We start from the raw sequence: 23,375 nt of genomic DNA, 5'->3' as shown, positions 1-23,375 counted from the left end.
TTGTTACCACAGATGGCGGGGCACCACCTCCAGAGTCTCCAATTCAGTCTGGGGTAGAGCCTGAGAACATGCGTTTCCAACAAGCTCCAGGTGATGCTGGTCCAGGCACCAAGTGTGCAAAACCACCGAGCTGTATCTACAATCCCTCACACAGGAGAAGTTGTTCAGGTGAAAAACTGACTAGCTCTCATTCTCTGCCTGTTAAGATTAGGAAAAGCCAGAGGGAAATATTAGAAATTATTTAAAATATGTTTGAAAAAGGAACACTATTGATCTGTGGAAAAATTTAAAAATTCTAACTCTTGGGGATACAATATTTACAGAGTGTAACACATGGATCAGAAAACAACTGTCTTTGGCCTTGAAGTTCAAATCAATTCCTCTGAAGTAATTAAAACAGAATGTATACAAATGCTTCTTTAAACATGGGCTGACTGTATGCATAGATCAAGCCTCTTTGTTAAAAGAGCCTCTTGTGCTCTGTGCATTTCCTTCTTGGCAGGCACAGAGGTTAGTTATGGGTGTGTGACCCTGGTCTGAGTGGCTCTCCTCAGCCAGACGGGAGGTTGCAGGCAGGCGTGGACTGAACCTGTGAGATCATCACTGCAGCCCTGTTGCTTGGCACAGTATCTGGCGCATGGTAGGTACTTGCTCAATAACCATCCAGTGAAAGAATGACTAAATAATGTCTTTTTCAAAACGATTTTCTGCACACCATACAATTTTTTTTGCTTGTGATATAAGAATCTAGAGGCAAGGAAAGTTTTGTTTTTAAATCTGAATTGGTAGCTTTCTATTTCAGGTTTTTCTAACGTGGTTTTCTCAGATTCTTGCGGCTCAGAATTAAAGATAATTATTTCCAAATAACAGTGCATAAGGGTGTTAATTTCCTGATGATCCAATAAGATTTAGGCTCTTGCTAGACCTTCTACTACCTTTTTTGTCTTGTTAAGTCATGGCTTAAAGCATTAAGAACTGCCTCCCTCCATCTCATTGGCAGTCATATTCTCATGTCTCGTCTTTCCCAGCCTCACAGAGCCCTGCTGGTTTAATAGGCACAGGGACCTAAGAGAATGCAGTGGAGAGATTTGGAATGAAATAATGTACCCTAGAGGATGCTTGGTCCAGGGCCACAAGCTGGCAGACAGAGTGGGGCTGTAAAGGGGAACTAAACTGTAGTGTGAGTTGCACAGGTATCCACATGTGTCCAGTTCTTTAGATAACATCATCTCATTTAAATCTTATGATACCACTTTGCAAATGAAACAGGCTCAGAGAGATGAAGTATGTGACCCAAGGTCATGTGGCCACTAAGACCTGAGGGTAGACAAACTGTGGCTCCCAACTCCCTGCCTTTCCCCAGGGGAGTGCAGGGTGCAAGAATCACCCCTGAGCAGGTCATTGGAAAAGCCGTGGTGGTAGGGGTCCCACCCTTTGGCTGCTACACTGGTCACTCAGTGCTGAAGTGGAAATCCCAACATTTTGGCCTGGGGTTTCCATTCCTAGGTTAGCTCAGTCCTGGGTCAAGGAATCTTTTTGACTGGAAAGGTGGGTTGGTCCCAAACTCTCAATTTACTTTGTCCGGCAATAGTATTATTTTGGGACAATTTCGTTTCAGAATGGGAAATTCCCAGGAGAGCCTTAGGGATCCTTTCTGGTACCTCAAGCATATTTCCAGACTGTGCTGGGCTAGAGACAGGTAGAATACAGGGCTGTGCTGTGCTTCATTTTCATTTTAATCAGGGCAGGAAGAGTACCAACATACCGCGAGGTCTCCAGCATGAGACTGCAGCTGGTTATCAGCCTTAAGCTTTTTGTTGGAGGTGGCGGATGCGAACAGACCACTGCCATTGGACCTGCTGGAAGACGTCAAGTCCTCGCTGGAGTATTTGTGTTTAGAGGCGTCGGAGAGGGGTGAGATGGGCGACCGGAGCAATTTTTCATTTTTATTTATGGGTATTGCCAAGCTGAAAAGGAAAATCACAGTAATGGAATGTCACAGAGCCAGCACAGGGGGAGGTAAACATTTTATATATGACCCTACCCTCCTGTTTAACACCTGCTGGGAGGAAGACATTTACAGGGAGTTATTACACCAGGAAACAATTTTATGGCATTAGGACCATAACAAACAATAAGCAAATTTCACTCACTGTTTCTTTACGTGTCCTACAGGATGAAGAGTAATTCTGGAGTTAAAGAACTAAGAATAATAAGACCTTCATTTTCCAAGTTTTTTCATCCAAGGATCTCAAAATACACAACAATTTTTTCCTGTTTTCCTAGTAAGTGTAAACAGCAAGTAATGAGAAAGTCACTCAAATGATATATGTGTTCCTTAGTTCTTTTTAAAAAAATTCTCACCTGAGGATATAGTTATTGATTTTAGAGAGAAAAGAAGGGAGAGAAAAAAGAAGGGAGAGAGAAACATCAGTTTCTTGGCTCCCATACACACATACATGACCTGATCAGGGTCTGAACTCATAACCCAGGTACGTGCCCCGACAGAGAATCAAACCTGCGATTTTTTGGTGTATGGAATCATGTGCCAATCAACCAAACCACCAAGCCCGGGCAGTGTTCCCTACTTCTGGGAGGACTTTTGATAACACTTGAGCTTACACTAATTATTACACGAAGAATAACAGAATCTCAGAATAACCTACAAAGCAAGAAGCAACATTCCATTGTTAGGTTTCTGAGCTAATGAGACACTGATCAGGATAAACACAGAACAGAAAGCTCATCAGAAGTTACACTTTCTGATTCCTAGCTCCTTATTTCCTTTAAAACTATTGTCTGTAACTTCCCTGACCCCCAAAATTAATTATCAGAGAATGGAGTTATTTACATTTGAGTTTTTGCTATATATATTATATAGATAAGACTTTCTCCATTACTTAACTTTGAGAAAAAATTGGGAAGAGGCACATTAGCCTAAAAGAAACTGAATCATTCCTAATTTGGGAAGCTTGTAGAAGTTACCTGATAGAGTCAGTTAAAAAAAGTAAATCCACTTAACAAAGATTTAGTTATTATTCCTGTAGTTATGATTTCTTAATTGTATGTGCTGGCTATCACTGCAAATAAGCCATTAAAGTCACTTCAAAAAGCAATTTCCTTAGTTGGTGGTGACAGTGTAGAAATTACAAACATGGGCCTTGAATGATAGAGCCACGGTTCTAGAGATTATACAGATAGACATGTTTAGGGATAGAATTTGTGTTGATAGACTTCTTTTTAAAAATATATTTTATTGATTATGCTATTAAGTTGTCCCATTTTTTCATTCTTTTATTCCCCTCTGCCCTGTACCACCCCTCCCACCAGCATTCCCTGACCTTAGTTCATGTCCGTGGGTCGTACACGTAAGTTCTTTGGCTTCTCCGTTTCCTATACTATTCTTAACCTCCCCCTGTCTATTTTGTACCTACCATTTATGCTTCTTATACCCTGTACCTTTCCCCCATTTTCCCCCATTCTCCCTCCCTGCTGATAACCCTCCATGTGATCTCTACTTCTGTGAATGTTTCTGTTCTAGTTGTTTGCGTAGTTCATTTTTGTTTTTGTTTTCTTAGGTTCAGTTGTTGATAGTTGTGAGTTTGTTGTCATTTTACTGTTTGTATTTCTGATCTTCTTCTTTTTCTTAAATAAGTACCTTTAACATTTCATACAATAAAGGCTTGATGATGATAAACTCCTTTAACTTGACCTTATCTGGGAAGCACTTTATCTGCTCTTCCATTCTAAATGGTAACTGCTGGATAGAGTAACCTTGGATGTAAGTCTTCACCTTTCATGACTTTGAATATTTCCTTCCAGCCTTTTCTTGCTTATAAGGTTTCTTTGGAAAAACCAGCTGATGGTCTTATGGGAACTCCTTTGTAGGTAACTGTCTCCTTTTCTCTCGCTGCTTTTTTTTAAAAAAAAAATTTTATTTATTTATCTTTAGAGGGGAAGGGAAGGAGAGAGGGAGAGAAATATCAATGTATGGTTGCCTCTGCTGAGGAGACACAATGTATCGTGTGTCCCCTGCTGGGAACTGGCCTGCAACCTAGGTATGTGCCCTGACTGGGAATCGAACCACGATCCTCTGGTTCGCAGGCCCATGCTCAATCCACTGAGCTACACCAGCCAGGGTCTCTCGCTGCTTTTAAGATTCTCTCATTATCTTTGATCTTGGGTAATGTAATTACGATGTGCCTTGGTGTGTGCTTCCTTGGATCCAACTTCTTCGGGACTCTCTGAGCTTCCTGGACTTCCTGGAAGTCTATTTCCTTTGCCAGATTAAGAAAGTTCTCTTTCAGCCCTGGCTGGTGTAGCTCAGTGGATTGAGTGCAGGCCTGCGAACCAGACGATCGCGGTTCGATTCCCAGTGAGGGCACATGCCTGGGTTGCAAACCGGTTCCTTGCAGGCCAACTACCAGCAGGGGATGCACAAAAGGCAACCATACATTGATGTTTCTCTCCCTTTCTCCTTCCCCTCTAAAAATAAATAAATAAATAAAACCTTTAAAAAAAAAAAGAAAGTTCTCTTTCATTATGTTTTCGTACAAGCTACCAATTTTTTGCTCTTCCTCTTCTCCTTCTGGCACCTCTTCTCCGTCTGATTTGGATGTTGGAACATTTAAAGTTGTCCTGGAGGGTCCTAAGCCTCTCCTCATTTTTTTGAATTCTTGGTTCTTTACTCTGTTCTGGTTGAATATTTATTTCTTCCTTCTACTCCAAACTGTTAATTAGAGTCCTGGTTTCCTTCCTGTCATTATTGGTTCCCTGTACATTTTCCTTTATTTCACTTTGCATAGCCTTCACTTTTTCCTCTCTTTTGCAACCATACTCAACCATATCTGTGAGCATCCCGATTACCAGTGTTTTAAACTCGGCATCTGGTAGGTTGACTGTATCTCTTCATCTCTTATTTGTATTTTTTCTGGAGGTTTGATCTGTTCTTTAATTTGGGCCTTATTTTTTTGTCTTGGCAAGCCTGTTTATGTAGTAAGAGGCAGAGCCTTAGGTATTTGCCAGGGCGGGGCAACCTATGTGGCTAGATTGTGGCAATGTATGTGGGGGAGGGGTCTGAGAGGGAACAATGTGGCTTGCTCAGCTTTTGATCTGCTTGCAGTCACTCCCTATGCTACCCACAATCAAATTGGGCCCTTCTGGTGCTGATTCCTGGATGGGTTGGTTTGTGTAGGTTCTAGGACCCCATGGGTCTCTCTAACAAACTCTCCTGTGAGGCTGGGAGTTTCTCCTGCTGCCTCAATCACCACAGGTTTTTTCAGTCAGAGGTTTTATTTTTTTTTATTTTTTATTTTTTAAATATATTTTATTGATTATACCATTACAGTTGTTCTATTCCCCCCCTTCATTCCCCTCCACCTGCACACTCCCTCCCCCACCATTCTACCCCCCCTTAGTTTATAACCACGTGTCTCAATTTCTTTAGGTTCTATATTTCCCCCACTATTCTCCCCCTCCCCCCTATTTTCTACCTACCATCTATGCTATTTTCTGTGCCTTCTCCCCACCTCTCCCCCTCCCAACCCCCAGTTTCTAACCCTCCATGTGTTCTTCATTTCTATGGTTCCACTCCTGATCTAGCTGTCCTCTTGGTTTGCTTTTGTTTTAGGTGTGGTTGTTAATAACTGTGTGTTTGCTGTCCTTTCACTGTTCATATTTTTCATCTTCTTTTTCTTATATAAGTCCCTTTAGCATTTCATATAATAAGGGCTTGGTGATGATGAACTCCTTGAACTTGACCTTATCTGAGAAGCACTTTATCTGTCCTTCCATTCTAAATGAAAGTTTTGCTGGATAAAGCAATCTTGGCTGTAGGTCTTTGGATTTCATGACTTGGAATACTTCTTTCCAGCCCCTTCTTGCCTGTAAGGTCTCTTTTGAGAAATCCGCTGACAGTCTGATGGGTACTCCTTTGTAGGTGACTGTCCCCTTATCCCTTGCTGCTTCTAGGATTCTCTCCTTCATTTTGGTCTTGGCTAATGTAATTATGATGTGCCTTGGTGTGTTCCTTCTTGGGTCCAACTTCTTTGGCACTCTCTGAGCTTCCTGGATTTCCTGGAAGTCTATTTCCTTTGCCAGACTGGGGAAGTTCTCCTTTATTATTTGTTCAAATACGTTTTCCACTCGTGGCTGTTTCTTTCCCCCTTCTGGTACCCCTATAATCCGGATGTTGGAACGTTTAAAGATGTCCTGGAGGTTCCTAAGCCTCTCCTCATTTTTTTGAATTCTCATTTCTTCATTCCTTTCTGGTGGGATGTTTTGTTCTTCCTTCTGGTCCATTCCAATGATTTGAGTCCCAGTTTCCTTTCCATCACTATTGGTTTCCTGTGCATCTCCCTTCATTTCAATTAGTTTAGCCTTCATATGTTCCTCTAATTTGTGACTATGTTCCTCTAATTTGTGACTATAATCTACCAGTTCTGTGAGCATCCTGATAAATAGTGTCTTGAATTGTGCTTCTGAGAGGCTGGCAATTTCTCGGTCGCTGAGAGTTATTGGCTCTGGGACTTTGAGTTCTTCTTGCACCATCTTTTGGGCTGTTCGTGCCTGTTCCATAGCAGGATCAGAGCCCTAAAGTGCTCACTAGAACAGGGCAACTAAGTTGCTGGGTTGTGACGTTGTATGTGGGGGCGGGGTCAAATAGGGACAATGGCTTCCCTCTGCCACCTCCCGCCTCGGCCCCGGCACCGCAGCCACCACCGTCACCAGGCCCACGAGTTTCGTTCCACTGCACGTGAGTGTGCCACTGCTGTCAGCCCTCCACCACTGGGTTCACCCCCTGGGGCCTGTGTGGTCCGTCTCACTGTGCGCGAATGTGCGACCGCGGTCAGTCTGCCCTGCCCCACACCCTGACTGGTTCCGGGCTGCCTGCACGCCTAGGTTGAGGGATCTGTCCTGCCCGACCCAGCTGGCTCCGCCTCTCTTACCATCCCCATTGAACGGTTCGTAGTTGTCGGACTTCCGTATAATTCCGTTTTCTGGTCTTTGGGTGTGTCCTAGTTCTCCAAACCTTTGTTGTGTTCAAATTTGGTTGTGGGAGAAGGCACAGTGTTTCCACCTATGCCTCCATCTTGGCAGAAGTCCCGGAGCATCCTCCCTCTCTGCTTCAGTCAGAGGTTTTAAGGCTTCATTTCCCCATGCTGGAATTCTGGATTGTGTGGTCTGTCTTGCTCCCTAGTTGTTCCTCCTGGTTTATCTGCATGCAAATGTGGGACTGTCTGGTCCATCAGCCACCGCCTTGCTGAGAGTCCTCTGTACCCCAGCTACCCTTTTCCACCCCTCATACTGGTCTGAGTGACTGTTTCTTCTTTAACTTCTTGTTGTTGGACTTTCATACAGAATTCATTTTTCTGGCAGTTCTGGTTATTTTTCATTTTTAAATTTGTTGTTGTCCTTCTTTTGGTTGTGTGAGGAGGCAAAGTACATCTACCTATGCCTCCATCTTGACCAGAAGTCTGTGGTGATAGATTTCTGGTTCAAAAAGCAATGGATAGCTAACAATTTACAAGTGAGAAGATGCATTCTAGAAAACTGCCTTGGCCCAATCAAAGTGACTCAACGAGTGATGATGAAGGCACTGATGCTGAAGGTGATTATGAACAGTCTGAATACTACTATTTCTTGACACATGAATGAAAAAGTCCTATTTCTAAGTCTCTATTATATATATATATATATATATATATATATATATATATATATATATGATTTTAAATGTCCATGCAAAAGTAAATTATTATTAAATGCTGTTTTGGACATATGATTATTTCTTCTTCATCATTATAATTTTATATAGTCAAGTTGACCAAGGAAACTTTCTTTGGATCTCCTTTCTGGGATGGGTGATCACTTTATATAGGGGGTTTCTTCATCATACCACATGGGTATAACTTGATAACAGTCATCACAAATCCGGGATTACACAGACAAACTTTCCTAGAAAGTACTCAGAAACACTTTCATAAGCACTGTTGCATTATTTGACATGAAACCACCAGAGTGAGCAGGCTCTGCCAGGCAAAGGCTCTCCTGCAAGAGCTTCTGTATCTTGGGTTCCATGAACTTGGATGGAAAAAGTCACATCCTCATTTTCATTAATCTCTCACTGAACTTGAGCATCTTGGATACTGTTTATAATCATCACTGCTTAGAAATCATGGTAGTTACTGTATCTGCTAGAAAGGTCGCTTCAAACTAATGCAAAAAGAAGCATATATATAACTATATTGCACATTTGAAAGACTATTTGGAACCATATTTCCCCTATTCACATTTTTCCAATATTTTGGAATACTGTCCACTTGGCACAGAATTTGTGGACAGGGTCAGCTTGCACGTGTGGCTCTCCCTGCTGCTCGGACCTTCAGGATCTCTGGCCTTCCTTCCCAAGGTGATCTACCACTGCAGTGGGCCTGGCTCCTGTGCCCTTGTCTCCAGTCTCCTCTCTGAGTTTTAATGCTGCTCTATGTCTTTTCCCAACCTTCCAGTTTACATTTTTATGTGTTGTGCTGAAGCATTAATCTCCCCTTAAAAATTCTATGTACATAGTCAGGGAGAATGAGTGTCTTAGCAGAGGAAAGTGGTTTCCGAGCTGTGGTATTTCTAAATGGAAAGAGCTTCTATGACTGATGAGAAACTAGTAGCTTATGATAAATATCCGGGACCTTGCCTTGTTAGAAAGACATTTGTCACACAGGGGATTCAGTACAATGTGGGTCCATCTGGAACTCCTTCAGAGGAGTTACCTGGAGGCCATTTAACCTTGCAAACACAGATCCTATCTAATGCCACAATTTTAGTCTATATCTAAGAGCTCCAGGTGTCTCAGATGAAGATTCTGCTCAAAGTTTATATTTCTCAAAAAAAAAAAGTTTATATTTCTCTATCTGTGTAATAAGCTTAGTGTTCTAGGAGCTCAGGAGCTATTAAATAATGGATTGAAAATTCAGTTATTAAGTTCTCAGAGGAAAAGTGTGTCTCTGGGAGTGCAGAACTGTGTGGAACTAGTAACTGGTCTTTTGTCACAAAGAACTACTCACTCACCCACACCTGGAGCTGTGACATGAGGCACATACCCAGGCATGATTATCAGCCTCAGGTGAAACGAAGCAAAGCAAGTCTGGAGACCTAGACCAGAGCAGTCATGAAAAATCTGGCACTTCTCCCCTATGACACACGACTTTCAGACTCAGAGATCCCTTTAGCTCACTCTGTCTTTGAGGAAGCACACATACCTGTTGATGTTCATGTTGCAATGATTAGCAGACAAAGTATTATTGGCAGAGGCAGTTAGTCGTGAAGAGCTCTCTTTCTCTCCCTGGGCCTTCTTAATCTCCCTGTAGTCATCTTCGTTGTCAAACTGCATGGAAATAAGCAAAAACCAATCAACTATGGATTTTAAGGGATTGTAATGAGCTCCTATCACCAACTTCCACCAAGCAAGACCTCTGGGAGAGCAGCCTACTAGGCCCTCTGGAGCATCTAGAGCAGCAATAGGAATGCAGCCTCCTTGGCTCTGGTCTAGGCTCCCAATAGCTCCTCAACAAGTTAAGAATGAAATCTGCCAGTTTCACTACGGACAGTGCAGTGAGAGGAAATGCACAGCGTTGTGATCAAAATTCAGGGCAAAACGTTACCATCAACAGACCTGATGTGGCCCTCCAAAGACGCCCTGTCCCAAATTCACACTGTAGCTCCAACATCTCTCATCTTGGTGTTCCTGATATCCAAATCAACAACCCATTCTGGCTTAATGCCATGATAGCAGCGGCAAGCTTGAACCTTTCTTTTGAAATTCATGGTTTTATGAATTTCAAGCAAGGGCTGTTACTTCTTGGTGCCTTAATTCAGTTAACAATGACTATTTCATGATATCTCAGAATCCTTAAAGTACCTTTTTATAAAATAGCACTTGGATTACATTTTTCCCATGATTATGTTTAACTTTAGACATGTTTTAAGGTGTAATGCAAGTGCACTCGGCAAAGTTCCATTTTTCGTGAGATAGCAGGATCACAGTAATGGCATACTCAGGGCTCTTAACAGAGTTTTCCAGAAGACGAGTGTCAGTGACAAAGATGGAAAGACTTTGACTTTCTCTCTCTAGCTGGGATTGTAACACAGCCTCTCTCACAAGGCTCCCAAAGGCTCCCAATGAAATTGTATCCCCTAAGGGGCCCAAACTAAAGCTCTGAATCCCAGGCCTGGGCTCCAGGGCTCCAGCAAGGTGAGACTTTGCACCTTTAGCAGCCAGATCTATAGGTCCCATTTCCTGCACCCCACACTGGAGGCCTTAAACCTCAGATACTGAGTAAAGAACGCTAAGAAAATGTCCCTTCACTTCTCTGTGTTTAACAATGATTCGTTAGATTTTGTTAGCTGGACGTCAGGCTTGGCATAAATGAAGTCTCAGAAGTTAAAATTTAAAAAGGCCATAAATAATAAAATTATTTAAACACAGAACACTGTAGAATTTTTTTAAAAATATTTTTTAAATTTATTTATCTTTAGAGGAGAAGGGAAGGAGAGAAGGAGAGAAATATCAATGTATGGTTGCCTCGAGTGAGTCTCCTGCTGGGAACTGGTCTGCAACCCAGGCATGTGCCCTGACTGGGAATCGAACCGCGATCATGTGGCTCGCCGGCCGCGCTCAATCCACTGAGCTACACCAGCCAGGGCACATTGTGGAATTTATATATATGTCTTTATGTACATCTAAGTATGCCTATATAGCTATCCATATTTCCAAACTATGTTTTTCAACTTCTATCTCTGTATGTTTCTTATATATCTATGTACCTCTTCTCTCTCTGTTCTGTCTCTTTCTTTCCATTAGCCCATCCATGTATCCATCAATCCCAAGTGATTGACTGACTGATTCATTCATCAATTAATTAAACACCTAAGGATGAGTGGTCAAATTAATCCAAAAGTAATAAGAAGGGCAGGATATCTACTGGAAAACATGAAGAAAGAGGGGTAGAGAAGAAATGAGCTAACCCATATTACTGGATTATATTGTTTGACCTTGACAATGCCCTTGCCAAGGTGTCATCATTTTACAAAGAAAGTGAAATAAAGAGATCAGATCCCCCAGAAGGCCAGGGAGGACTATATAATTTGCTGGTTCAGCACAAAATGAAAATATTGGGCCCCTTGTTTAAAAAGCAGGAAAAGGCCCTGGCTGGTGTAGCTCAGTGGATTGAGTGCGGGCCTGCGAACCACATGATCGCGGTTCGATTCCCAGTCAGGGCACATGCCTGGGTTTCAAGTCAGTTCCCAGCAAGGGACTCACAAGAGGCAACCATACATTGATACTTCTCTCCTTCCCTTCCCCTCTAAAGATAAATAAATAAAATCTAAAAAAAAAAAAAGGCAGGAAAAGATCCTTGCCTTGGAGATAATTTTTTTTTTTTTTTTGTATTTGACACCAAAAGCAAAGGTAACTGAAACAAAAATAAACAAGTGGGACTACATCAAACTGAAGAGCTTCTGCACAGCTAAGGAAACTATCACCAAAATGAAAAAAATATATTTGCAAGTCATATATCTAATAAGGAGCTAATAACCAAAATATATAAAAAACTCACAGAATTCAATAGCAAAAAACCCCAAACAATCTGGTTAAAAATGAGCAGAGGAGCTGAACAGACATTTCTCCAGGGAAAGACATACAGATGGCCAACAGGTACATGAAAAGGTGTTCAACATCTCTAATTGTCAGAGAAATGAAAATCAAAACCATAGTGAGTTATCACCTCACACCTGTCATAATGGCTATTATGAGAAAGACAGGAATAACAAGTGTTGGCGAGAATGTGAAGAAAAGGGAACATCCTACACTGTTCACGGCAATGTAAATTGGCAGAGCCACCATGAAAAACAGTATGAAGGTTCGTAAAAAATAAGAAACAGAACTATCATATAATCTTGCAATTCCACTTCTGGGTATTTAGCTAAAGAAAATGAAAACATTAACTTGAAAAGACAATATGCACCCCATGTTCACTGCAGTCTTATTTCCAACAGCCAAGATATAGAAACAACCTACATACCTATCAATGGATGAATGGATCAAGAAAATTATATAGCATATATATAGCATATATACAAACAACAGAACACTATTCAGCCATAAAAAATAAAATCTTGCCATTTGCAACAACATGGATGGACCACGAAGGCATTATGTTAAGTGAAATAAGTCTGACAGGAAAACATAAATACTGCACGATCTCACTTATACGTGGAATCTAAAACCAAAATGAAATAAAAAGACTAAACCCCAAGCTTATTGATAGAGAGAACAGATTGGCAACTGTCTAAGAGTTTGAGAGGTTTGGAGGGAGAGTGGGAAAAATGGGTGAAGGAGATCAAACCGTACAAACTTCCAGTTACATACGTCCTGGCAGGTAAGGTGCAGCACGGGGACTACAGTTGATGATACTGTTGCATATTTGAAAGTAGACGGGAGAGTATATCTTGAAAATTCTCACCAGGAGAAATAAAACTTATAATTACATATGAAGATGCATGTTAACTGGATTTATTGTGGTGATCATTTTGCAATATATACAAATATAGGATCACTACACTGTACACCAGAAACTAATATAATGTTAATTATACTACAATTTTTTATAAAAAAGAAGGAAGAATAACATGTAAAGTACTAAAGTAGAAGACATTTCCTCTCTGTCAAAGTCTCTCTCTTGATCTTCCATGGATGGTGGTATTTACTTGGTATTTTATACTGTGCTCTTTCAGGGGTTGGCATACTTAGGGGAGTGAGTGCAGACTCTCAAGTGCCCAGGAATCCTGTCCTGTGACTGGGTGCATGTGCGGCCCACCACTGCCTGCCATTTGTGGGACCCACCTGTCGAGGGGGAGGGAGGTCCAGCTGGGCATTTTCCCTTTCCAGAGCCCAACCCCCAACCCAAGGCAAACATGCCACCCTTAGGGGATTGCAGTCTCCTCTCCTGGACTACTTAGTACCTGGACTGTGGTGGCGCAAGGTGCCTATCCTGACCTGACCCTCACTGTGCCTGCCCCTTGGCCCCTGGGGCTTCAGGGCAGCAGCCCCATCCCTGGAAGGGCCAGGAGTACAAAGGGCAGGCAGAATCTGTCTTAGGGAAATAGGTGGGGCTGCAAGTGAGACAAAGCTCAATGTGGTCCCACACATGCTTCACTTAAAAAACACAAATTTGAAGATAAAATGAAGAATTTGAAGATGGCAACCACAAGCATTAAACTCTCAGCCCACGCTCTCCTGAGCATGGACACTGTGGGAAAATGATACACAACCTAAGGCTGGCTCCTTATTGGGAGACCCTGAGGCAGACAGGCTGGACTCATTCCTGGTTCTGCCCCTTATCACCTAGTGAACCTGGGGCAGGTCACTTTAGGCTCCTGAGCCTCAGTTTCCTCATCTGTACAATGGGCATGACAGTAATATTTTCCTCATAAAGTTATAAGGATTACATGATTTAAAATGTACAAAGGGCTTAGACCAGCATTCCTCATGAAGACATACATATGTGTTAATTGTTGTTAATGATTCTGTCCTGATTTGGGAACCATCCATGATTCCTGCAACATTTGGTTTGTCACCCATTGTGTTTTCCACTGTGGTCCAAGTTACTCTTGAAGATACATAACAGGAGAGGACAAAAATCCTCAAAATTGGCTTCAATTTATGACTAAGTTCCCAGGCAAAAATCGTTGAAACTGCTGAGCATTTGGGCTGCTCCCCCTGTGTTTCCAGTTCTCCCTGTATTTGAACTGCCTTTCTCACTCCTGTGCTTAACTTTTCTCCTCTCTTGGTGCCACTTCATCCCTGACCCTCTGATTACAGTCACGCGCCACATAATGATGTTTTAGTCAATGATGGACTGCATATACTACGGTGGTCCCCTAAGATTAAAATGGAGCTGAAACATTCCCATCACTTAGTGATGTTCTAACACCATAGTGCAATGTTTTACGTGTTTGAGGTGATGCTGGTGCAAATAAACCTACAGCACTACCAGTCATATAAAAACACAGCATTTATATACAATGCATAATACTTCATAATGATAATGAATGACTATGTTACTGGTTTACTATATATATTTTTATTGTTATTTTACAGTGTACTCTTTCTACTTATTAAAAAAGTTTTCTGCAAACCCCTATGCCATTTTACTGTGGCAGCAGCCTCATACATCTCCTGTTTACCTGTCTCTTGATTGCATCATGTTCTCTTGTGCCTGACTTAATGTCATGCTGTTTTGTAGGGTAACAGGCTGCGCAGGCCTATAGCCCAGTGCCAATAGGCCATCCCATATGGCCTAGCTGTGTAATAGGCTAGACCATCCAGGTTTGTGTAACTGCCCTCTAGGAGGTTTGAACAAGAATAGAATTACCAACAATGCATTTCTCAGCATGAATCCCAGTCTTTAAGGGGCACAAGACTATACTCAAATGTCCCTCCTCTGCAGGGCCCTGTTCCCACCCCTCTCTACCACCAAACTCTGATCAATAGGACCGGGATCAACAGATGGCAGCTCTGAGGCCTCAGGCTGGTGATCCTCTTACAGGGCCGTTCTCCCACTGCCTGGCATCCCTTCCAGCAAAGAATGGGACTCATCACGTGTTTAGCTTTTCTACAGGCCAAGCTTCCAGCTTGCCTTGGCGCACTGACTGGGTAAAGATTTCCTGCATACCTACTTCATTATGCAGTGTCACAGGGCTTAATTATTTAGAGTTATAAAATGGGAATAATAATGGCACTTCCCTCGCTGGGTGGTTTTAGGGGTTTAACTGAATTAAGCTATGTCGACTATTTACAACAGCACCTGGCGTGTGTAAGTACTCTATGAATGTCTGCCGGGTAAAGACACACAGAACTGCTGCCTCACACACCAGACCAGCAGCCTACTTGTGCTCTGTCACCTCAACCACAAGTTGAGGGACAGCCCTCCTTCCCACCAGTCCCTCAGCCCCAAGCCTACCTTGCGTTTCCTCTTGGATTTAGGCAAAGCCTTTTCTGAGGGTGTGTCGGAGGGGTGGCTTGGAGGTGCACTCTCAGCGTCCTTAGCCGCAGGAGTGCTTAAGACCCCAGGATCCTGGGGCAAGTGTTCTGGGATCCTGGACAGGAGGGTCAGGTCAATTTTGACCCAGAGAGACCTGACCTCATCACTATCCTTCAGGGGGGAGAGAAGTTCGTTGCGGCCAAAGGGGACCAGTGTGTAGAACTGCTCCTCCAGTTCCTTGGCGATGTCACTGGTGGTCCTGGCATTGATGGAGCCTACAGGTGCACGGGGGCCACCGCCACTGCTGATGCTGCTGGTGGCCTCCTTGAGCCTCTGGTCACTCGCAGAGGCAGCAACGGCAGCAGAAGCAGCGGCAGAGGCAGGGGCAGGGGCAGAGGCAGGGGCAGGGGCAGAGGCAGAGGCAGAGGCAGAGGCAGAGGCAGTGGCCACAGCCTGTGCTTTGGCCAGAGGGTACTCGTCCTGCTCTGACTCCAGGTCGGAGTCTGAGGAGGAGGAAGAAGATGATGACTCTGTCTCGATGAACTCCTTGGACTTGGGGACAATCCTACTCAAGCCTCTCGTGCGGCGCTTCTCACAGGTGACTGAGGTGCGCAGCTCCTTGCGGTGGCTTGTCCTGCTATTGCCACAGGGCCTGGCTTTGGTGGGCTCAGGAGCGATCGCTGCGCTTGCCCCCAGCGCCTCTGTGGGCTCCTCCTGCCGTTGGCAGTTAGCACTATCACCAGCTGAGGTCCTCTCCGTGCGCCTGGGGGGCTTCTTGCTGGCAGACCTCCGCGTGGGCGCAGGCACACTCTCTGGGGACACACTGGGGACTGGGGGCGGTGGGGCGGCTGCAGTCACAGCCACAGCCACCGCCGCGGGCGGGGACTTCTGCTTCACCCCCTTAGTCCCTGGGGCCTTGTTGGCTGTCCTTGGCCTCTGCTCTTCCCTGCAGGCGCTCTTGAGGTCCTTCTCTCTCAGGCTGGTTTGGCAGCCATCGGGGAGTTTCCCGCAGTCCTGCAATTGGTCTTTCCCCGGGGCGTAGTACTGATTGCTCTCCAGGCTGTGGCTTTCATTTTGGATCAGAATAGGAGGCTTGTGAGGATTAACTTTGTTCAGCCATTTATCCAGCTGCCACTTGTTAGAGGACGCGGGTTCAGCCTAAAAGCAGAAAACAGGCAACAAACAAAACATTATTACAGACTCAAAAGGGGCCTGGCTGTGTTTACCTTCCCTTATTCCTCTAGGTGTATGAGCAGAAAGCCCATGGGAATTCCGTACAAGGAACTTGGGCCCAGGAGTAAGTGTGACAGCTCTCTGGGACACAGGATGCCGGATGGTGTCCCTTTCCTGTCCCAGGTCACTTACATGTCAGCACAATACTTTGAAACCAATTAGGAAAAATTCAGAGACAGCACTGTACTTCATTAGAACCCATTTCCACCATCTTTGAGTGTTATACAATGTATATGTTTTATAATTATATATACATGCATAAATGAGATTCCAAAAGTTAACTGGGTAATAGTGTGGGGGCCCTGTTAAAGCACTCATTTTGGGGGGTAAGACTTAAAATTTGGAGGAAAATTCAAAGAGGGGGCTAAATGGAACCTATAGTCCCAAAGAATTAGCATATAGTTCTTGTGGTGAAGGCAAGTGGGGCACAGCCACACACTCGCAGGAGCAGTGACTTTGAGGAGATGGCCTGTTGAGTGGGATGGAGCTTCCACTTTACAGGAGACCTATGTGAGCCCCATGTGATCTGGCAGCTGGACTCGGTCAGTCCGCCCTCGGCCTGCTTCCGCCCCACTTTGCCAGCAATGTTTCAGACATGAAAGTGATGATCAAAGTTTTTACCAGCAAGCAGGTTTGCTAACAGCACATCATAGGTTTTGAATTCTGCCCCATGGATTGGTTCCAAAGGGTCAATGAATGCCCCTTAACAGAATGTGAAATGTTTCACAGATGCCTTTTTCCAGGAGAAGGCCATAGTTCTATGTCTCATAAAAAGGTTAAGAACTGAGTAAATGCTTGATTGGTTGATTTTTGATAAAAGTCTGTTTATCCATCATCTGTGATTATTAATAGAAAATAGGCATATCAATAAGTATAGAACACTAGCCAGAGTGTCTGCAATTTGTGACTATATCTGAAATGTGGAAAGTGTTCTGAGTGGTGAAGGTGATGCATTTTTCCTTCCCGACAGCCTCCCACCCTCTGATCACGGCATCCACTGTTTCAGCAGAGACTACACATCAGCCAGGAGTAAAGAAGATGTTGCTTAGCTTTGCATTTCAAACATGATTGGATCAAGTCCAGAGCAAGTCAGGCTCCCTTGTAGGAGAAAAACATTTTTTTTCTATACAATAATTTCAAGAGCTTGTTTTTATGTATCAAGATTTATTTTCCAATACTGAAGTCCATATTAAGAGCAGAATTTGGGACAAAACCCTATGAGGGGAGTGAGGAGACACAAGGATCCTAGCTGAGTCTAGAGGGGTCTGTGGGGCAAAGCTCAGGACGATGAGAAGTCTCTGATGGGCGAGAGGGGCCTGGGGCCAAGACAGAGAGGGCACAGAGTGTGTGGGAACCATACACTACAGCCATGGCATGGACCATGGACATCGGTTAGTTCTTCTAACCAAAACCAATGAGACCAATTGCACTTCAGGGAACTCCAGCACGGGGTGTCCAGTGACTAGGACAAGAGCAAGTGAAGAGCAAGCGACATTTTAGTGGAATCCAGCATGAGGATGCAAGGCCCTTGCCCAGGGCCTGTCAGATGGAGAGGCTTCTCTCTGGGATACAGGTATGGGATGAGACACCCCCATGGTCCTGGTGGGGAGTCTGGTCTTTGACCTGACTTTCTGCTTTGTTTTCATGCACCAAAAGCACCAGGGCTCCAGAGTAAGATACAAAAGAACAAAAAGATCTTTTTGGCACCCCTGAGTTGTTGAATGCAAATTCTGACCTCGCTTTATTTTGGCTTCTCTGGAGAAAAGGAACATATGATTGTACAGAGCACATCTCGTACATACTGCAGCAGTAGAAGCATGCACTGGAGAAGGCAGGGCACAGAACAGCTTCTTTGCCAAGGGGAAGCTCTCACCTTCCCCGAGATAGCTGAGTGTGGCTGAAAGCTAATTTGGTGGTAAACAATTTATGACTTCTATTACTGTCTCCTCCTACTCCCATTTCTTTCATTATGTGACCACCAACAAGTCAGTGACTTGCGTGCCTCAGCTTCCCTAGACAAATGGGGCACAATAAATAGGAATGGAGCCTGATGGGGGCCTCTTGCAGAAAAGGGACACATTGGCAGGGGGAGAAAACAGGGCAGAGCACGCCCTCACTCTGGCCCTGCCTCCAAGTTTAACACTGCCTCCCCTCCACCACCATCCTGAACCTTCTCTAGCTCACACCTCTGATGATTGCCTATAGTCAAACCACAGCTGCACACAGGGATCCAAACCGAGACTTCCTGGTGGGAGCATTAACAGCAAAGGGGAGAATTTAATAAATTTAGTATGGTGCCCATTGCCTGATGTGCTTTAGGGTCTTCCCCCCACCCCCCACTTTCACAGCTGAAGAATCAGTCTAAAGTATCATTTTCAATACACTTCTAAATCATACTTCCTTTCTCAAGGCTCTATCTTTTGCCTCTCAAACGAAATCCAAATTTCTTGGGCTGGTGTTCAAGGGTATCCATCACCTTACGGTCATCTTTCCTTGCTGGAACACTTGCAATGTATCTCTCACTTCACATATGCCACCTAACTTAATCCACATAGAGAAGAAATATTATCCTCCCTAATTTATAGATGAGAATCAGAGAGGTTAAGCAACACGTCCAAAGCTGCAGAGCTATCAAGCACCACCGACACTAAACCTGTTTGTCTAGGTTTAAAGATCAGGTTCTCTCCCCTGTTGCTTGGCTTAATCTCCATTACTGCCTGGTGTAGTTTCAAGGAAGGTGGACCTTGTTCCCTAGAGATATGTTGGTCTCCAACCTAAAATGATAGAATTAAGTCTGATTTTTGGAAAATACTACTAACTCTCCAAATAGTAACTGTGTCTTCTATTACTTTCAACTGTACAAACTTTTCTAAAAAAAAAAAAATCCTTACCCGAGGTTATTACCGATTTGAAAGAGGGAGAGAAACACTGATCGGTTGCGTCCCATACTCACTCTGACCAGAGACTGAACCCATGACCTAGGTATGTGCCCTGACTGGGGATGGAACCTGCTACCTTTTTTTGGTATACAGAACAATGCTCCAATGAACTGAGCTGCCCGGCCAGGGCAACTTCGTAACCTTTTGATGTTCCTACTCATTTCATGTGTATATATTGTATTTTTAACAAGCCAACACTTCTTTCAGGCTTGAGCCGGGTCTCTGTTTCTTTGTGTCCCCTGCAGAGTCTGTAGTAGGTTAGGGAGGCAGATTGCTATGACTCTGTTCCTAAGAACAACTCACAATAGGCTGTCACTCAAATTTTATAGTTTATTCCTTAGAACAACCTCACAGATTAGGCAGCATAGGAATGTCTGCCGTTTTGGGGGCAAATGTGGCCAAAGAAGCTTAACTGTGAAGACTTAAGTGGCAGTGAAAGGGGAAACTTAGTGCTTGGGACGCTCATATTCTGGCACACTGCTGGTATGGCTGACTTCCTGAGCCCCCCATCAGGGCTCTGCCCACCATTTTGTGACTTGCTCGCTGCTTTGTATTTTCAGCCACTACTCTCCTCCTTGATTAACCTGCGCTCTGACTCACGTATAAGCCCCCCACTAAGTACCCTAGTCCCTGCTTCATCTACATCCCTCACAGTACCCACTGCCATGTACCTCACAGACGCCATGTTACGGGGAAGCTTGTTCACTCAATGAATAACTTGCATCACATTTCGCCGATTTTCAAGAACAATCTAGGGCAGCATTTGCGAAATGTGCTTTTAATTCATGTAGTCCACAAGAAAGATTTCCATGATCAGGTAAGTTTGGGAAATGTACAAGGGAAAGCACAGTTTATTTGAGCAATTTTATGGGCTGGGTGAAGCCTTACAGTATAGAGATGGGTTAAACCTACTTAATCCTGGTCCTTCTCAAAATCACATGGCACAGGTCTGAGGAAGCTCTGTGTGCAGGCGTACGCGTGCTTGCTGTGGGGAAGGCAGTTTCCCCTGCAAAGCTCTGATGCGAAAGGATGAGCCATGCCAGGGAAGAAGATGAAATTCACGTGAAAACAATTAGACTGATAAAACATCAGGCCACAGGGAGAGGATCTTCGAGATGAAAACAGTGTTTGCAGTGGCTCCTCTGTGCCTGGCGGGCAGACAAGGCATTCCACTACAGGGACTCGCGTCCACAACCACTGCCTGTGTCCGCAGCCAGCTGGGAAGGGCAGTTCAGGTGAAACTCAGTGGAGCTCCACAGGTTTCTGGTGCTGGCATGGCGAGTGGGAGAACACAAGGTCCTTGAAACACCATGAGGGCCTCCTCCTACTCCCCTACATCAAGATGTTACCAGGAGGGAAAAGGAGGGTCGGAGACCTTTTGCTTCTAAGCAGCATAAACTAGTGAAATGTGAGGTGTGTGGCTGCACAGAGCTCCCTTGTCACGTGGGGTTCAGGAAAACGAGCCTCACTGCTCTCTGTAAAGTGACCTGGGCCAGCTCAGTCAGAGGGAAACAGTGACACTGGGGATGGCCAGTCCTATTGGGCTACTTCCTTTCTTTGCAATGTTCATTCTGCAAATTCACTTTATTTCCAAAGGGCATGTGTCTGTATGAATCTTGGAAAAATGTTAAAAGAAAACTTACTTTTACCCCAACTAAGACATTCCTTTTCGGCAGAAAGAAGTAACCTGCAGGGAGGCGAACACCTCACTTGCCACTTCCGCATTCTCTCTGCACAGAGAAGCATGAAACTGAAAACTGTATGTGGCCTCAGGCGACTCGAACTTTTAAACCTGCTTCAGTAGAGCTCCCTCTCCTTAGCTAGGGGCCTGTAACAGTTGCTGCAAGAAATGACAAAAGCTTCCTCTTATCACCAGGAGTTCAAGTCTTTGTAATGATCTCAGTAACATTTAGAAAGGAGTTGGTTAAAGCATCTTACAATTGTACCTCTTAGGTTAGGTTTCAGCTTCATTCATGAAAATAAGACTCAACTGGTCATGAATTTAACCTTCAAAGTCACAGAGAAGAATCTGGATGGGGGTCTTCACAGGCACTGACACTTTTTATCCACCTCTACTGACCGTGGCTTTTAAAACATCCCTGAAGCCCAATTATTTCTTATAACTAATACTACTCTGGAGTTTCTCAACAAATTACAGCATAAAGTTGATTTTGAAGAAGACTGTTTAAACTCCTTTGTTTTATTGAACTCTTGATGGTTTTTTTTTGTTTGTTTCAAATTATTCCCATTATTATGCCAGCTCTAGGAAGACAGGGATGTCAGGTAATTGCTGTATCCTACAGCTGGGCCCCAGGTCTGTGGTAGATGCTCGATAAATATTTGTGGAATGAATACTGAATAAGTGAATGAGTAAATGAATGAATGAATCAAATTATAAAGAAGGAATAATAATTTAGTTTCTGGGAAAAGTCAGGGTTATATCAACCTATGGTTTTTATAGGTTAATGTTGCTAGGAGACTTCCCCCTATTATGGGGTGGAGGGTACAGAGGAGGGGGTAGAGAAGGAAGGAGGGAGGGAGGGGGGAGAGAGAGAGAGAGCAAGAGAGCGCACACGAGCGAGCCACAGATAGACGGGAGGTGAACCTTGTGGGAAAGGGAGACAGGCACAGGAGAGATGGCTCATTCGGGGTGAATGGAGAGCACCTGCAGTGAGCAGAAAGGTGCTGGAGAAGAAGGGATTGTGGGGAATATTACCTCCCTGGGTCCCTTAGTGCCCCCGCAAAAAGCCCAGCCTCCTGAGGGGACACTGGGGAAGATCCTGAGGGAATCTAAGGGCCACTTTATGGACTTCAGATAAAACCAAGGTGGCTTTCCAGTGTCCTACGGCACAGGTGCAAAAGCTGGAAATAGGCGCGTGTGCCTCTCTCACTGCCATGCTTCGAATAAGTAGCTTTGCTTTTATTTCAGAGCCTCCTAAGAAATTTGGGCCCCAAAGTGATACACAGGGTTGTCAGGTGAAAAATTAAATCCTAAGATCCATAAGATCCATAAGATTTAAATCCTAAATCCTAAGATCCATAAGATCCATAAGATTTAAATCCTAAATCCTAAGATCCATGGTAATGTCAACTGTTTCTACACTCAAGAAGAAACTGTATTTTTACTCCTCTAGAATTCAAAATTGGCCCTTATAGAGCCACGGACTTGAGAAATTTGCTCCTAACCACTCACCCAAGAACCCACATGATCTGAAATACTATTTAATTTTCTCCTTTCCCCTTTAAGGTAGAAAAAGCAATGTTTCTATTGGTACCTTATAATGTTTTTATATGAGGCATCTAAATCTCCCACATAGGTACTCATGCAGCTATAAAAGGTTTCATTGTTATTTGTAGGTTGATGCTAATTTTCCTTTTTTTTGTATTTTCACAAAGAAAACACAGTTAAGGAGGTTTTTATTAATACTTATAGCTCTTGTTCTTCTAATCCATGATAAACTGCAAAAATGTACAGTCTTAGCATGTCTAATCCATAAAACTCCTTCCCCGTGACTTATGGGCGGCCACACTGTGCAGACAGTAAACTGCCATAGTGGTTACTGCCTTGCTGACCCTTAGGGAGACCTGACCCACAGGGGTATTTCCAGTCAGTGAGAGTTACAGCACATCTGGAAATTTCTGGAAATCAAGATGGAGATTTTTGGACAATGAAAGATGAAGTTTCTGTGCTTCCAAGGAAGCTCTGTCATAAAGAGGACTGAGAAGGGGAGAGAGTAGAGAAAATGACGACCCCACACAAACCCTGAAGGGTGGCCTGAGGGTCTTGGCTGTTACAGGTGGGGTCGGGTGGGGTCAGAAGCAGTGTACCCGACAGACAGATTCAGCTCCTGGGGCTCAGGGCCAGGGCGGGTCTTACCTCGGGGCTGGAGCAGTGGGCCGGCTTGCTGCCTTCGCTCTCACTGGAACTGCTCTCCGTCTCAGAGTCAGACCCGGAGCTGCTCTCTGAGTCGCTGGAGGAACTGCTGCCGCTGCTGCTGCTGCCACTGCTGCTGCCCTTGCTGGAAGGCACCGAGGCTCTGCAGCCGGCCTGCTGGACCGAGGCACTGCCAGCCCACGGGGCCCGGAGGAAAGGGGAGGAAAGCCAAGTAAGCAAACACAAAACACCACCGAGCAAGCTGTCATCCCACCAAAAGCGAGGGAAGGCACA

General features: G+C 44.2%; 1 protein-coding gene across 2 annotated transcripts in view; it reads right to left on the bottom strand.

Moving 5' to 3' along the window:
• AFF3 (ALF transcription elongation factor 3) overlaps window positions 1-23,375 on the bottom strand; it is a 576,292-nt gene that overhangs the window by 35,026 nt on the left and 517,891 nt on the right. For both annotated transcript variants that reach the window (XM_037056780.1, XM_037056779.1), the window contains 5 exons: window positions 23,085-23,271; window positions 15,467-16,193; window positions 15,015-15,418; window positions 9,255-9,379; window positions 1,766-1,967 (listed from right to left, as the gene is read on the bottom strand). In XM_037056780.1, the coding sequence (XP_036912675.1) occupies window positions 1,766-1,967; window positions 9,255-9,379; window positions 15,015-15,418; window positions 15,467-16,193; window positions 23,085-23,271 (1,645 nt within the window). The remainder of the gene's footprint in view (window positions 1-1,765; window positions 1,968-9,254; window positions 9,380-15,014; window positions 15,419-15,466; window positions 16,194-23,084; window positions 23,272-23,375) is intronic.

Source organism: Sturnira hondurensis, unplaced genomic scaffold (assembly GCF_014824575.4).
Source record: "Sturnira hondurensis isolate 20B ecotype Veracruz unplaced genomic scaffold, ASM1482457v3 Scaffold0009178, whole genome shotgun sequence".
NCBI lineage: Eukaryota > Metazoa > Chordata > Mammalia > Chiroptera > Phyllostomidae > Sturnira > Sturnira hondurensis.
Note: the sequence above shows the minus strand (reverse complement) of the source record. Positions and strands in the feature narration are given on the sequence as shown.